The 16,316-nt window shown below is 41.7% G+C and overlaps 1 protein-coding gene across 1 annotated transcript in view; it reads left to right on the top strand.

Annotated features, from left to right (window-relative positions):
* Nucleotides 1-16,316, top strand: part of CFAP47 (cilia and flagella associated protein 47) — a 185,418-nt gene that overhangs the window by 127,207 nt on the left and 41,895 nt on the right. The window contains exons 55-56 of the mRNA XM_083734113.1: nt 7,981-8,085; nt 10,699-10,855. Of these exons, the coding sequence (XP_083590239.1) occupies nt 7,981-8,085; nt 10,699-10,855 (262 nt within the window). The remainder of the gene's footprint in view (nt 1-7,980; nt 8,086-10,698; nt 10,856-16,316) is intronic.

The following is a 16,316-nucleotide window of genomic DNA, read 5'->3' as shown; positions in this document are numbered from 1 at the left end:
GAGGTGTTTAATATACTTTAGATTGGATATACCGAATACAATAAATTGATACTTGGTCTTATTTTCTCAGTTTGATATCATATGATTGGGAAATGTTAAGTGTTTAAAGGAGAAAATGGGAGTCTGTTTCTTTTCATTTTTCAAAGGTGACAATAAAACTATTGAGAGAGGCAAAAGGGGAACAGTGGATGTTCAAAGCATAGGTTTGGATCCAGAATTCCCATGAGCAGAAATGCTTCACCTCCCCTCTCAGGATGTGCAACAGCAAGATACTCTGGTTGGAGGAAGCAGGGGAGGCACTTTTCCCCCAATTCTAACCCTTGCAGCTCCCTTTGTCCCATGAAAAGCTGTGCAATCTGGGCTTGGGAAAATCAGCAGAATAGTGTGAGAGGTGGCACAGGGGGGCTGCAGGAGGAAGGACATCTCAGTGGCAGTCACCTTCTTCCTCCACTGGGTCGTTCAGAGTGCTTCAGAAACCTTCTCGACTTGATATGTTGCTGCCAGACATGGTAGACAATGCTGGATTAGATGGAGCAGCTTGTCAGATTCAGTAAAAGGCAGTGTCAGGGAACTGCCATCGGAGGGACAGGTGGTGGACAGGCTCCAGGAGAATAGGAGAGAATCTGCAGCAGAGGAAGGAACCAGCAGGGGGAGTGCAGGAGTCACAGCGGAGGGGAGGCTCTGGGATACTTCTAGTGGGAATAGCGAAGAGGTAACAAAACCCCCATTAGGAACTCCCACCCTTCGCCGGAAACTGTCACGCAGAGAGTCACGAAGGCGCATGTCCGTCAAACAGCTTTTATGTTGGCGTAAATTCCGTAGACGCCCACTGTCAGATTCTACCAGCGACTGACGGAGTCATGCTTTGGGGGCTCCGTTAGTGCCTCGGTTTGGATGACCAGCCAAACCCCAGAGGGATCAAGCTTTTACGCACAAGCAGCTCACTATCCCATCATAGCAATCTGACAGTCTTTGAAAGCAGCTTGTGCAAGCAGAGGGCATCATGAGCGAACCAGCCGGAACCGGAGGAGCTGGAGCAGGTCCAAGCCTGGAAGAAAGGTACAGGGCGTTGGAGGTCCAGCTGGCGCTGCAAATGGCGAGGCTCGAGGAGAGGAGGGCTCAAGATGCGGATAAAGGGAAAACCACCCCACTTGCCAGACGGGTGCCTGGATTGGTGCAGAAATTTGGGGGGGATCCCAGGAACTATCAAGCCTTTAGGACAGAGATGCAATATGCTCTCAATCTACTGTTTGATGACTTCCCCGATGAGAACTCTAGAGTGGCGTACGTGATTGGCCATCTAGAGGGAGGGGCGAAGGACTGGGTTCGGCCCCTGATGGCAGCCAATAATGAAATCTTAAAGGACACTATGAAGTTTTTTCGCGCCATGGACTTGATGTTTTCCAGCGAGATCGAGCAGGGGGTGGTGCGCAGACAGTTAATGGCGTGTAAACAGGGGAGCCGATCTGTACGTGAGTACTGGACTGAGTTTACCATGCTGATTCATAGACTAGGGTGGGACCTTGCTAGTGAACCTATTCAAATGCTGTTTGAAGAAGGTCTCTCTCCGGCAGTGAAAGATGAACTTTCCCGGGCGCCTAGGGCGGAGTCTATGGATCAGCTGACTAAATCAGCGCTGTCCATAGGAGCACGCCAGGAGGCTAGAGCTATGGAAAAGCGGGAAGGAAAGGGGGAACGTTGGAAGGACTTCCGCATTCCAGAGATTCCGGAGCAGCCTTTCCCGCCAGCAGAGCCGATGGAACTTGGAACAGCGCGCGCGCGCGCAGTTTCAAACACCAGTGAAGGGCGGAAGAAGGAGGGAAAGAGCGGCAAGAGATGCTATCTCTGCCAACAGCCAGGTCACTTTGCCAGAGTCTGTCCGCAAAGGAAGGAATGGCAAGGGATGGCGGGAACTGTTGGGGGGAAGGAGGAGGAAGAATATAAGAAGCAAGCAGACAGAAATAGGAGGGAAGGTGAAACTATAAGGGTGGGAGACCGGGTGTGGTTATCCACCCAAGGACTACCGTTCAAGGGCGGGAGTAAGAAATTGAGACCCAAAAGATTGGGACCCTTTGAGGTCATACAGCAGGTCAACCCAGTAGCATTCAAACTCAGGCTGCCCAGTCACATGAAATTACACCCAGTATTTCACAGGTCATTACTGTCGCCGTACCGAGAGGGACGTGAGTGGGGGGAGCGTGAGAGAGAGGCCACCCAAACGCCCGTGATAGAAGAGAGAGAGCGCGACATGAACGTGGCAGGAATCATTGATTCCAGGTGGAAGGGGAATCAGGTGGAATATCTGGTAGAATGGGAGGGGGAAGTAGAGTCGGAAAACACTTGGGTACCAGCAGAGGTAGTCAATGACGAGGTCTTAATAGAAACATTTCATCAGCGTTTCCCAAGAAAACCGCAACCCGTAGCACGATTTAGAAGGGAACACTTTGGGACCACCGATGAGGAAGGAGAGTTTGAAGGGTTCCCAGAGTCAGGGGTGGGTGAGGAAGCCGACTCCGACGAAGAAGAGGAAGACGGGGAGAGAGACGGTACGCCGTGGCTAGAAGTGTTTGAATCCTCGGATGACGAGGAGAGTTCCTTCAGGGGCTTTCCGCCCTCACCGCCAGTGGGAGAGGAGGCGGGAGGGGGTGAAGGGGGCCCTGGGGGGGAGGTGGATGTCAGGGAACTGCCATCGGAGGGACAGGTGGTGGACAGGCTCCAGGAGAATAGGAGAGAATCTGCAGCAGAGGAAGGAACCAGCAGGGGGAGTGCAGGAGTCACAGCGGAGGGGAGGCTCTGGGATACTTCTAGTGGGAATAGCGAAGAGGTAACAAAACCCCCATTAGGAACTCCCACCCTTCGCCGGAAACTGTCACGCAGAGAGTCACGAAGGCGCATGTCCGTCAAACAGCTTTTATGTTGGCGTAAATTCCGTAGACGCCCACTGTCAGATTCTACCAGCGACTGACGGAGTCATGCTTTGGGGGCTCCGTTAGTGCCTCGGTTTGGATGACCAGCCAAACCCCAGAGGGATCAAGCTTTTACGCACAAGCAGCTCACTATCCCATCATAGGCAGGTTCAGGTGTTCAGGAACTTTATGTGATCTAGACTGTTAGGTCACAGAATCATAGAACTGCAGAGTTGGAAGGGACCCCAGAGATAATCTATTCCAACTCCCTGCAATGCAGGAATATGCAGCTGGCCTGTATAGGGATTGAATCCACAACCTTGGCATTTGCAAGCCATAGGATGTTGAGATGGGCAGCTGAGTCACGCCTGGAAGAAGCGGACCATTTGGATCCCTTCCAGTCGGGATTCAGGCCTCATCATGGGACTGAAACTGCCTTGGTCGCACTGGTTGATGATCTCCGGCGGGCTAGGGACAAAGGTGAGAGCTGTTTCCTAGTTCTGCTGGATCTCTCAGCGGCGTTTGATACCATCGACCATAACATCCTTCTGGACCGTCTTGAGGGGCTGGGAGCTGGGGGCACTGTCCTACAGTGGTTCCGCTCCTTCCTCCTGGGCCGTGTTCAGAAAGTGGTGGTGGGGGATGAGTGTTCAGACCCCTGGGCTCTCACTTGTGGGGTGCCTCAGGGTTCTGTCCTCTCCCCCATGCTTTTCAACATCTACATGCAGCCGCTGGGAGAGATCATCAGGAGGTTTGGGCTGGGTGTTCATCAGTATGCGGATGATACCTAGCTCTACCTCTCTTTTAAATCAGAACCAGTGAGGGCAGTGAAGGTCCTGTGTGAGTGTCTGGAGGCGGTTGGAGGATGGATGGCGGCTAACAGATTGAGGTTGAATCCTGACAAGACAGAAGTACTGTTTCTGGGGGACAGGAGGCGGGCAGGTGTGGAGGATTCCCTGGTCCTGAATGGGGTAACTGTGCCCCTGAAGGACCAGGTGCGCAGCCTGGGAGTCATTTTGGACTCACAGCTGTCCATGGAGGCACAGGTCAAATCTGTGTCCAGGGCAGCTGTTTACCAGCTCCATCTGGTACGTAGGCTGAGACCCTATCTGCCTGCGGACTGTCTCGCCAGAGTGGTGCATGCTCTGGTTATCTCCCGCTTGGACTACTGCAATGCACTCTACGTGGGGCTACCTTTGAAGGTGACTCGGAAACTACAACTAATCCAGAATGCGGCAGCTAGACTGGTGACTGGGAGCGGCCGCCGAGACCATATAACACCGGTCTTGAAAGACCTACATTAGCTCCCAGTATGTTTCCGAGCACAATTCAAAGTGTTGGTGCTGACCTTTAAAGCCCTAAACGGCCTTGGTCCAGTATACCTGAAGGAGCGTCTCCACCCCCATCATTCTGCCCGGACGCTGAGGTCCAGCGCCGAGGGCCTTCTGGCAGTTCCCTCATTGCGAGAAGCAAAGCTACAGGGAACCAGGCAGAGGGCCTTCTCGGTAGTGGCGCCCACCCTGTGGAACGCCCTTCCAGCAGATGTCAAAGCAATAAACAACTACCTGACATTCAGAAGACATCTTAAGGCAGCCCTGTTCAGGGAAGTTTTTAACGTGTGATTTTACTGTATTTTTGGTTTTTATGGAAGCCGCCCAGAGTGGCTGGGGAGGCCCAGCCAGATGGGCGGGGTATAAATAATAAATTATTATTATTATTATTATTACTGAGTCCCTTCTAGAAATAGTCTGTCCTGTAGATTCTACACACATCAGGCTCCAGACTGGGAAATTTGAACCATGGACCTGAGAGTCTCATTAACTGTCAGACAGTTATTTTTTATTTGGACATTAGTAGTTCTGTTCATTGTCAGACAGAACAAAATCTATTGCCAGCAACATTTTCTGCCTCCAAAGATAGAAACAGTACTGTGATTTTAGAATGTTGTGTCCTTTCCATTAATGTTTTATTGAAGCTGAGTCACTGAGAAGCATCTTTTCTATGTGTTGTATATGTATTCATGTTGTGCTGGTTCTTAAAATGCAAGGTCCTTTGTAAATTGTTACAAGTTTCTGAAAGGTAGAACAAGTGAAACATGTACCTATCAGATAAACCTATAAAATGCCTTTGTGGCATTTAAGATAGACATCCATGTTCTAAAGCAAAATAAATTAATCTTGTCTATTAAGCTGTTTGCTTTTTCTTGGCTTATGATAACAAATTTCTGTTTTGTTGTAAAGTAGCGTAATATTAAGTCAAAATTCAGATTTTTCTGAATTCAATAAAATGACCTTTCTATGTATTGAATATTTTACTGTTCTGTTTCATCAAACTGAATAAATATGCTGGAGCGGACATTTTCTCATTCAGTTTGTTTAATGTAAAATATATTAAACACTTCATTATAAAATAAGTAAAAGCTGGAAGTGTTCTGTTACTTACAATTTCACAAATCAGTATTTGCATGCATAGCACTATGATCTTGATTCATTATATTATTAGCTTGCTGCAGATAGATTTTTGGAAGAGCTCTAACGGGTTCATACATATTACAGTCAGATCATTAGCAGAGAAATTGATTAAACTTAATGATAATGAATTTTGACTCCTGTAGCCTGCATACAAAATGTCCAGGCAGTTTAATATACCCTTCCTGCTTTCAGCTTTTCTAATTCATTACCAGATGCTTAAATGCCACCACTATTCATGGCACATTATCTGTAAAGGCACATTAAAAATAAATTACCTAAATTTACTTCATGAAAGTGTTCAATCCCAAATGCATTAGTCTTCAGCACTGGGCATGTGAATTTCAAACACTTTCACTTCTGCCTCTTTCTTAAAATATGGTGGCTTTGAGCATTTTTAGTAATCAGCCAGCTGCCACCTTTTTGCTTCAAGAGAACCTTCAAAGTGCACAGGATCTCAGATTCTAATTGAAATTGTGGGACATCCCTACCTTTAGCATCTCTTAGAGTTTTTTGTGTGTATTTGTGCTATAGTATATGAATTATTTTAGAAAAGATTTTTTTTTATCAAGTACTGATCTCTCACCTTTTGAGCTTAACACTTGATTATTTTCTTTATAAGCTCTTAATATTGCATAGAAGAACAACATTATAAAGATGAATTTTCTGCTCCACAGAAGGCTAAATATAGTTGCCTGTGTATAAGTTAACTGTAGCATGGTATTTCTGGAGCTAGACTGAGGCAGGGCTTCTCATAGTCATATATCTTCATTATAAAAATCTAGTTTTGCTGGGTGATGCCCAAGTATAATCAAGGAACACTAACTGTGATTTAATTGTATATGCCAGCTTGCAGTTTGTGTGGTTTTGTATTTTCTCTCTTTGGACTGAAGCCCACCTGGAAACCCTTGAGTGAAGGGTTTGATATAAGTTGCCAAAATAAAATAAAATAAAATAAAATAAAATAATAAATAAGAAACTCATCACAGGAAACAAGCTGCTGGGGAGGGAGTCAGCGTAGGAAGCCATGTCTTTAGCAGCAGCCTGAGGGATGCCAGATAGATATCATCAAGTCCTGACCAATAGAGCAAATTTCATTGTAATCAGCCTAATAGCAAAGAAGCTTCTTGAATAACAATAAAGTGGACCAGCTTTTAGGATGAGGACTGACTTCTATAAAAGCTTTGATCTCAGCTTACCCGGCCGGGGCTCAAGTTCTAACTGTCTTGCATATGTTTTATGTGATTCTCAGCAAAATTTATATTTCATGTTCAATGCATGCACAGTTCTGAATAACGGCTTGTGAACTTGAACCCTGAACCAAGCATACAGATATTTCCTTCTGCGCTTTGACAGTACCACAGTGCAGTCTCATCTTATTATGCTCAGTTGCATTTGTATGATTTTGTAAGTGAGCACTGTGAATACAACAAAGGTGTTGTGTGTTACACAGACAAGTTTCACATTTAAACTGTATGGTTAGTTTAGCAACACTTGTGTGGATGCTTATATTATTGATATTTGTCATCGGGATCTTAATATTCTTAACATGCATGAATATTATATTTATTATTAACATAAAAATGAGATCATGCATTTGCTTTATATCCCATGTAAAAAAATGGTTTGGGAAACATTAATTGGATATTTTCGTATTAAAATGCAAAAACAAACAAAAAACAACACAACAACGACCGTGTTTATCTTGTATCCCTAACTGCTATTTAGATCTGACTCGTGCCTTAAGTGAAACATAGTTTCCTGGTTAAGGAGAAATCAGACAAAAAGAAAAACATGGCAGCCTTTATATAAGCAAAGTTGAAGGTTATGTTTGGATGGTGTATTAGAAAAACCAATTAGAAGTTGCAGCAACAATATGTATGTTTCAGGCAGATATGCTTCTGGATGTCTGGCACTAGGCTGCACGTGTACCAAGTAATTTTATTCTTGGATTTAGATATTAGTTCCTTGCTTAGAAGCGTCAAACAATTTTATCTTATCACCATATAGTTGGCCACTTTGCCTATCCCTATGGAATTGTGAATCCAACTCTTTTAATTTGGAGTAAGCACATCACAGCATGGTAGTTTCTTTGAGCCCATATAAATGTGCATAACTGTAGATGGAAAACAGAGACAACTCCACATACTGTAAATATATACTGCACATTGCCTTTTAAAAATGGTATCTGGTTTTTTAATTGTGCAGCAATATAAGACTTCTAAGCATCTCTGTAATGTGAAAAAAGAAGATATAGTGGCAGTATACGACCTGAAAAACTGAAGCTCTCTTTCTTTCATCCATACTTTAAAAACAGCCTCCACTTCTTTCTTTGTGGCTAGTAACACAATCTTTTTCGTTTCTGGGGAATACATGTGCTGCAACTGCCACTAAGCACTGTTTACTGCAGTACACTTTATCAGTCTTAGCAGATCCTGCATGCTGAGAGTGAAGAAGGCATACAGTGGAACACATTAATTACGTAAACATCAACAGTGTTGATACAAGGCACAATAAAAGAACTGGCTCCAAAATAAAATTGATTTTTATTTTTCATTTCCTCCCCTCTCTCTCTCTCCTCTCCCTCCCTTCCAATGTTTGTGCAGTTGGTTGTAGCTCCTCATTCCACCACTGAAGTACCAGTTCAGTTTTTTCCTTCTGCCCTAGGAAGGGCCAACCACAAAGCAAAAATCACTTTCATGTGCCCACAGGTATGGATGCTCAATTAGATTTGATGAATTAAATATTATCTAGCATTGTAAAATATTATGATATGGTCCAGCGGCAGGAAAAGTTAGGCTAGTGTACAGTATTTCACTTGCCAAAGCTTCTATCCTGCCATTCTTCCTGAATGACTAGCCTATAGAAACAACATGGGGTTGCAGAGGCTGAAGAAAAGTGCTATTGGGCCTGATAAAGCTCAGGGCCTTGTGATTTTAAAATCCTGCTCAGAGGTTATTGGAATGTTGATATTGGATCCTTCATGGGTAGTCCATTTGAAAATGCACATATTCTTGATTTTCAATTAGGTACTTGAGATTTGACTGAGGTTACTAACAGTTATGGCTTGGTTAACATTCAGGAAAGTAATCTAAAATATATACAATTACAAATGCCACTGTACTTTTGAAAAACCTATTAATGACTTTTAAAAATACAAGTCTCATATGCTAATGTCCTATTTATTACAAAGAAGTGCTTGAAAACACTAGATTTAATTTTACTTAAAGGTTTCTTCAAAATATTAGCATTTCCTGCCTCTTTACTGTGTTGAATTTTGAAAGGGAAATAACTAAGTTAACAAGATTCATCTCCTTCACCAACTCTACCTTACTGAAAGCTGCAGTCGGAGACAAATGAGCTAATATTATGACACATGCTGAAATGTTTGCATATTATTTGTGCTTGAGTAAAATGTTTGGTTTCTGAAATGCATATTATTTCCTTGTTGGGTTATTTGATTCTCTAATCTAATGGGATTAGCACTTCAGCTGATTACTAGCTAAAATGTATGACTCCTTATAATGTAGCAAAACCAATATTTTTTCTGAAAGTTTGAAGTGATTTACAGACTAATCCATAACCAAATTAAGCCAAATTGCTGGATTCACATCAGAGTCCTTATACTTTGGCCTTGGAAAGACACATTTACCTGGAAACAAGTCTTCCAAAACACAATGGGACTTACTTCACAGTAGACAGCTATAGGATTGCACTATTGCAATTGGTATATTTTAATTCCACTGATTTCTCTTTAAAAACCCCATTCATCTGAAAATCAAAGCAGATAAGTTTAGTTTGCTTGACAAAGTATACTGTTTGGATTCTTTTCTCTCCTTTAACATGCATTTGGAAGAAAAACAGCAAGAAAAACCAAGTGCTAGCAGTTCTGGTATATATGGTGTATATACAAGGACAGTTCAAGAAGATGAAGTGCTATTATTCTGTCTGAAACCATGATAGCTCACAGAACTTTGATCAATAAATTAAAAAGTCTTGTTATTTATCAAATACCAAAGCCATAAAATAAGCAAATAAGTCACTGAAACCTTTCAGGTTCAAATTGAGGACTGACACTCAATTTTTGTCAACATGCCTCTCCTGTCAAATAGTGGCAAATCTTCAAGTTTTATCTCAGCCAAACCTTTAATCAATATCTCATCCTTTCACTTGCTGTGTCCAGCCCTCTCAACCTTTTCAGTGTTTTGCTCTAACCTTTGTGACTCACTTTGCTCTTTTCATCCTTAAATCATCTGAAACTTTTGAATTATCGACTGAACTTCATAAGAGAAAGGTATTAAACTATTGCATGATGGTAGCAGATTGAATATACATCAGCATTACGTTTCTACCATTCCAGTGCCAAGATTATTTGAGAAAAGCTTTCAAGGGTCCTTTTCACTGTATATATAGGAAGCCTAGCAAAACTTTAACCTTAAAAATTGGCATTGATTTTCTTCCCTTGATTTCACTGATTAAATGCTTCTGAACTGACACTTTAAGCTGTCTCATAGCTGAGTAACTGACTAATATAAAATCAGCTAATGACAGGACTTATAGGACAAGGCTTAACTGTTTCTGATTGTGCCTCACTGCTGAATTGAGAGAAACCACTATGGGTTATTATCTGCTTCGTTTGCTTCTGGTTTGCAGCTGTGCGAACACTCTGCAATACGAATTTGAACTCTGACTGCAATCACTTTGTTCTTGTTTTTGAGCACTGAAATTAACTTTGTTGGAACAGCACAACTGAAATGCCAGGATGAGTAGAACAGTTAGTCAAGATACTAATATACTTATAGCACCTAGTTTTCCCGGTAAACCAGCAATATCTGTATGTAATGGAGTGAGACTAATAATACTGAGCAGTGTTAGAGATGAGTAGGATCTATTATTAGAGTGTCAAGTATTCTTTGATTACATTCTTTTCAGCTTCTTCTATTTAATACGCTGCTACGAATAATGCATCATCTCAAATTCACTTCAAAAAATGTAAGCAGTGAAGTGGCTGAAACAGCTTTCCTCTAATGCTTAATTAGCTTATTACCAATTAAAGGTAACAGGTGGAATGTATGAAACTTTTTTAAAGAAGGAAGCCAAATAAATTGTGCTAGAATTGGCTTGCTATCTATCTAGTGCTGCAAGTGAATGGTCTTCCTTGCATTGACCTCTGAGTTTGCATTGGAATTCCTTATGTATATAAAAACCCCATTGACTGGGGCCATCATATTTTTACCTGAAGTTTAACATTTACAGGAAAATGAAAAAAAAGAACAAAGAAGTGGTTTCTGATTAAAATGTGAATATTGTTATTCTTACCACAGCTTGAGGAATGGGTATTTTTATTGTCTGGGGTTGGTCTGATTCCTCAGCCATTGGAACCATCTTGTGTGAGTTCTTGCCTTGGTCACCATTCTTCTATCATCATAAGCTTCAGGAATCCTACATTTGAAGACATAGTGTTGGATGTCTTTTTAACAGGTACAGTAGATTCCTTTTATCATTATGTAATATATGCTTAAGTCCTTATTGTTCAGTTGAATTCAGTACCCAAACATGTTGCTTTGCCTAAACAATAGGGGGTTGGGCGTTCAGCACATACTTTGAGTTTGAGTGGAAATCTTTGCCAGCCCACAGGCAAAGAAGTGTGTTTTCTTCTTGGGCACAGAAGGATTTATCTGTATTTACAGTTGGTGAACTAAGTTCTCCAGGGTGGGGTGGGGATATCACTGCTGGATCTCACATCTGCCTTTTAGTTGGCAACCTGAAGGACTTCAAGAAGGGTTTACCCTGTTCACCCCCCCCCCAGCCCTAGCCAAAGTAGGAAACTACAAGGAAAGCAGCTTACCAGCAAGGGTGCATCTTTTGCTAACAGGCCAGAGCAGGTCGGGTAGTAGACCAGGTCTCCCTAAAACAGTTTCAAGTCAGTCCTCCTTCTGTAACTTGGATTGCTTTTGGCGATGGACCACTTTTCCCTTTCTTCATCATTTAGTCTGTCAGCATGTTGGTTTCTACTGGATCAAATGCTTGAAACTACTATTGTATGTTCAGCTGTTTCTACAGATACCTGGTCCCATGGCAGCAATAAAGCACAGCTTCAGAACAAATAAAATTCCACTGCAAAGCATCCATAGACAGGTTTTTTTAAAAAACAAAACCCTAGACAAATAAACAGGTTTTCGCCTGGCTCCCAAAAGAAAACAAAGACAGCCCTAGGCAAGTCTAAAACCAGGGTGAGGTTAGACAGTACTTCCCTCACCTCAAACAATGCGTGGGACTTAATGCTCTGAAGTTAAATTTAATGAGCCTAGGGCAGTGTTTTCCAACGTTGGTTCTCCAGCTGTTTTTGGACTACAACTCCCATCAAATTGGTTGCTACCTATATGGCATTAGTTAATTTTTGGATAAAATTCTGTGGTTCTATCTCAGTGGTAGAGCAACTGCTTTTCATGCAGAAGGACCCATATTCAATCCCTGAATTCTGCAAGTGGGATTGAGAAAGAACCTTGTCTATAACCCTGGAGAAGCACTGTCAGATGGGCCAGTGATCTGACTTGGTACAAGTCTGCTTTCTCTGATGGGACAGTGAGGAAGACACTTCTTGAGCTACAGGAATGTTGCCAAGTAGCTTTAAAAATACACCTTTCATATGGCTTTGAAATGCAACTGAAGTGAACAGAGACTCTCCTAAACATTATTCAGTAAATCTGAAATATTTAATCTCTACTTCTTCCACCTGCTCTAAATTGACTCCAAGCTTACGTGACCCTTTCTATATCATACTTGTGTGTGTGTTTAAGACTCTATTTAGTGTGCCTGGGTAAAGCCTGGAATACGTTTGGGGCTCTCCTTCTGTGTACTCTGGGGAGCCAGATGAAAAAAGAGCATTAAAACAAACTGACAGACTGCCAGGCTGCCTCCTCCTTCAAGAAATTCCTTTCTTCTGAACATCACTTATCGAGACCAGCTAATATTGTGTTGGATTCAAAGACATGTGAGTGAAATGAGTTCACTCATTAGTGCTATTCCATGATTTGGTACGCAAGCATTGAAGGAAGAAACAGTTCATCAAAGTATTTGGAGCTGCATCGCACAATACAAAGGAATTGTACACCTGTCTGTACATGGGATTAACACAATTCTGCACTGAAAAGCAAGCACTAATGGTTGATGTTCCCCATTGGAACACTAGGATTGCTCTGCCGTGAGAAATTGCATGAACCCCAGGCATTTGGGACTTGAATCAGTCTTTTAGTTGACCCAGGATATTTTAAAAATCTGAACCGGAGAAGTGTAATGCACATGGTTAGGAAATGGCTATCAACAGTTTTATGCTGCACGCATATTGATGACCACATTTTTGGAAAGAAGAGATGTGTTACTATTACACCATTTCATTCCGCACCATTTAGAAAACAGCATGTTTTGTCCTGATTTATCATTCAAGTCAGTATCTCTTCTGATTTGCACAGCAACAGAACTATTATAAGAAGCAAACCGAGTCTAAACACTGTGCCAAATGGCGTATTTAGAAGTATCATTGTATTGGGCTGCTATTTGTAATGTGCTTTCTTAAAACAGTTTCCACAGAAATGATATAAGAAGCGACCTTCAATATAATCCCTGCAGAAATCATGTGCACAGATGAATACTATTGTGGCAGACACCAAGCAAACTTGGGAGAGAAAGGCACAGTAAGAAGAGGAAGCAAATAGGAACCTAGGACACATCTTATACAGAGAAGGACCATTAGTCCATCTTCCTCAGTATTATCTACACTGACTGGCAACAGTTCTCCAGGTTTTCAGACAGGGGTTTCTTCCAGCCTGGCTTGTTTATGGCAGGGATTGAATCTGGTACCTTCCGCATGCAAAGCAAATACTCTAACCACTGAACTATGCATGGCCTTTCTCCTAAACAGATCAAGAAGCTAAATGCATTTAGGTTTACATAATGATTCACAAGTAACTACTTGAATCTTTGGCTTCAGGGTTCAGGGAACATTATTTTGCAAATAGACTATTCATTGTTGTTTATATTTTTGTACTAAACAAAAAAAAAATCCTTCCAGTAGCACCTTAAAGACCAACTAAGTTAGTTCTTGGTATGAGCTTTCGTGTGCATGCACACTTCTTCAGATACGAATCTGAAGAAGTGTGCATGCACACGAAAGCTCATACCAAGAACTAACTTAGTTGGTCTTTAAGGTGCTACTGGAAGGAATTTTTTTTGTTTTGACTATGACAGACCAACACGGCTACCTATCTGTAACTGGAACTATTTTTGTACTATCTACATTAGGTTCATAAGACTGCATGGTTTGGTTGTTGGAATTCCCCAACATATCAATCCACATCAACATTTGACCTCCAATTGCTAAAGGCACCAAGACCTAGATTTTTCCTCTGCAACACTTACCAAATAGCTCTATCATTGTTCTGGGCAAATAAAATTCTGGACTTGTAAATTCATTCATACAGTAATATTCAAACATGTTTATCTGCATAAATCGGGATTTACATATTGGTATCTCCTCACAGGGGGAAAATACATTAAATGTGCAACTGGCATTTATGCTAATAAGTGCTGAACTAAAAGATTAATGTCTCTGCAATTACTAATCAGTTTAGGAGAGTAATTGCTCCATCTTTGGGATCTGACTTTATCTACTTGTGTAAGCATCTTAAGCTTAAAGCAGATCTCTGTAGCAATATCTGGGGTTGTTCACTGCCACAGTATAGCAGCTGCCTCATCCTTTGCATTCCTAAAGCTAAAACTATTTACAAAACATAATTGTATGCAGTGTAGCTTGGTCACCCCATTTTCTTGGTGAAATAGCCGTTTTGCTTAAATTGGTGTGGAAATATTTTCTGACTGCTCTTATGCTTCTCTGGGAACTCTTTTAATTTCTGTGAAGTATTCAGCAGAACTAAATGCTGGATTTGTAGCAGTCTAGTCTAAACTTCTTTTTGTTGCAGTTTTTCCCTCTGGGTAGTTGGTATTAGAACCTTCAAAGACCATTTAATTCAATATACATAATTAAGAGCAAATAAACATCACATTTGTTGAAAATGTTAACTAAAACATTTATTTTGAGCATAACTATAGCTCTGTTTTTAACCATTGCATTATATTTATTTACTCAATATATGCCAGCACACTGTTATAAAATAGCATGGTCCTTGTTTTAGGCAGCAATTTTTTGTACACTTACCTATGAGTGAACACAACCGTAATTAGTTCAGAGTAAAACGTACATAGGATTCTGCAGGTAGGCAAGATATAGGTTGGAATTCAGTGTTATCTGTAGAATCTTTTCAGTTTGTCAGACAGAACAATCCCTCTCCTTCCCCTGCGTACTGTTCTGGGGTTTTTTCCTGACCACTCCTTTGAGCCAGTTTTGGCAGCAAACAGAGGGGGAAAGTCTTGTTGTAGTAGTGGGAGTCCTTCTACAGGACTTTTCCTGATAAGGCTTCTTAGGTGAACCCCACCCAAAATATTCAATAATTGTACAAATACAATTTATCTAAATTATATTACAAAAAACTAAGTTTGGCAGAGAATAAATATTTCCAGGCACTAGCAAACTGTCAAATACATGAACAAATACCCAGAAGAAGTAATTTCTTATAATCTCATTAATCGATTATCTGGGACAACACATTCCGAAACACACTGTTTGTTTAAGAGCAATCCACTGCTTTTGTAATTTAAGAGAGCAAGACTGCTTCTTTGTCTTTGTACAGTGTCAGCCAGGTGCACGTGGACTAATATTGTAATGTGAGTTTGGTCATTTAGAGTCTCATTTCCAGTAGAGTTGAAGAAAGCATATATTCAACTCTTACCAGTGTTGCTCTGTATAACAATCTGCTAGACAGTTTGACAGTGCAGATGTAACATCATTTGATTCTTGACAGCCTATTTTTCCACTCTCACTGTAATTTTTTTCACATGTGTCATTCACCATACCCGGTACAATGTTGCTGAAATTGGTTTTCCATTATAGTCTTTTTGGCAATCACTGTAAATGTCAACTCAACTAATTAGGTACCTATCTGTTGCTGCTGTGATCACCTTCACATTCCCAAGTTTGAGATAAGAGTTGTAGTAAAGACCAGTATTGTAAGTTTTCGGAAAAAGAGGTTGAGATGAATTAATGGATGGTATGACAGTTAAATTGTCGCGTTAAATCATGCAAAGCAAATTTGTGTACAAGTTATAAATCTTTGTAACTATGGGATGTTAGGAGGGAAGGGCGAGTTGGTTCTTTGCATAATTCAGCCTTGTAAATAAGCCTCCAAAGTTGCTATCCTGAATTTTTAACTAATCTATTAAGAGGCTAGTAGGCTGTGTTACCATTCTGGCCACTGGGAATGAGAAACCTGAAAGTGCAGGTTTCCAGCTCATTATTAAGTTGCTGTTGATCAAGCAGACTGGTGGGGCTCGGGAGTGGGGAGAGGGACGGAGCCATCCTTCCATTCTAGCCCAGTGCATTTCCATGGTAACCATGGAGGAAATGTACCTCCCTCCTTGTGGTTAGCACAGATACCAAGCAGGCTCAGGACTGCCCAATACATTTTGGCACCTGAGGTGAACCAGCAAAGGGTGCCTCCGTCCTTGCCAGGGAATAAGGGGTGAGCGAAGATCTACATTGGAATCTGCTACCCCTGTGGATCCTGCTGTCTGAGGCAGTTGCCTCACCTGGCCTTATATGTGGGCCATCCCTGAGCAGGCTGCTGGAAAAAGAACACAATGAGCAATCCCTTCTCCACCATCCTATTCACTTACCTTCATGGAATTCCTGGTCACCTATGGCTACCATACAGGCTGTTAAATATAAGGTAGACATAGTTCTCCTGTTATTTGCCATTCGCTCCCTCAAAAGCTAGTCAGCTTGGCCTGTTACCATATATTTCCCTCCACGCCATGGCCATTCTAATGA

This window comes from Podarcis gaigeae (assembly GCF_964106915.1).
Source record: "Podarcis gaigeae genome assembly, chromosome: 4".
Lineage (NCBI taxonomy): Eukaryota > Metazoa > Chordata > Lepidosauria > Squamata > Lacertidae > Podarcis > Podarcis gaigeae.
This window is presented reverse-complemented; position numbering and strand designations above follow the sequence as displayed.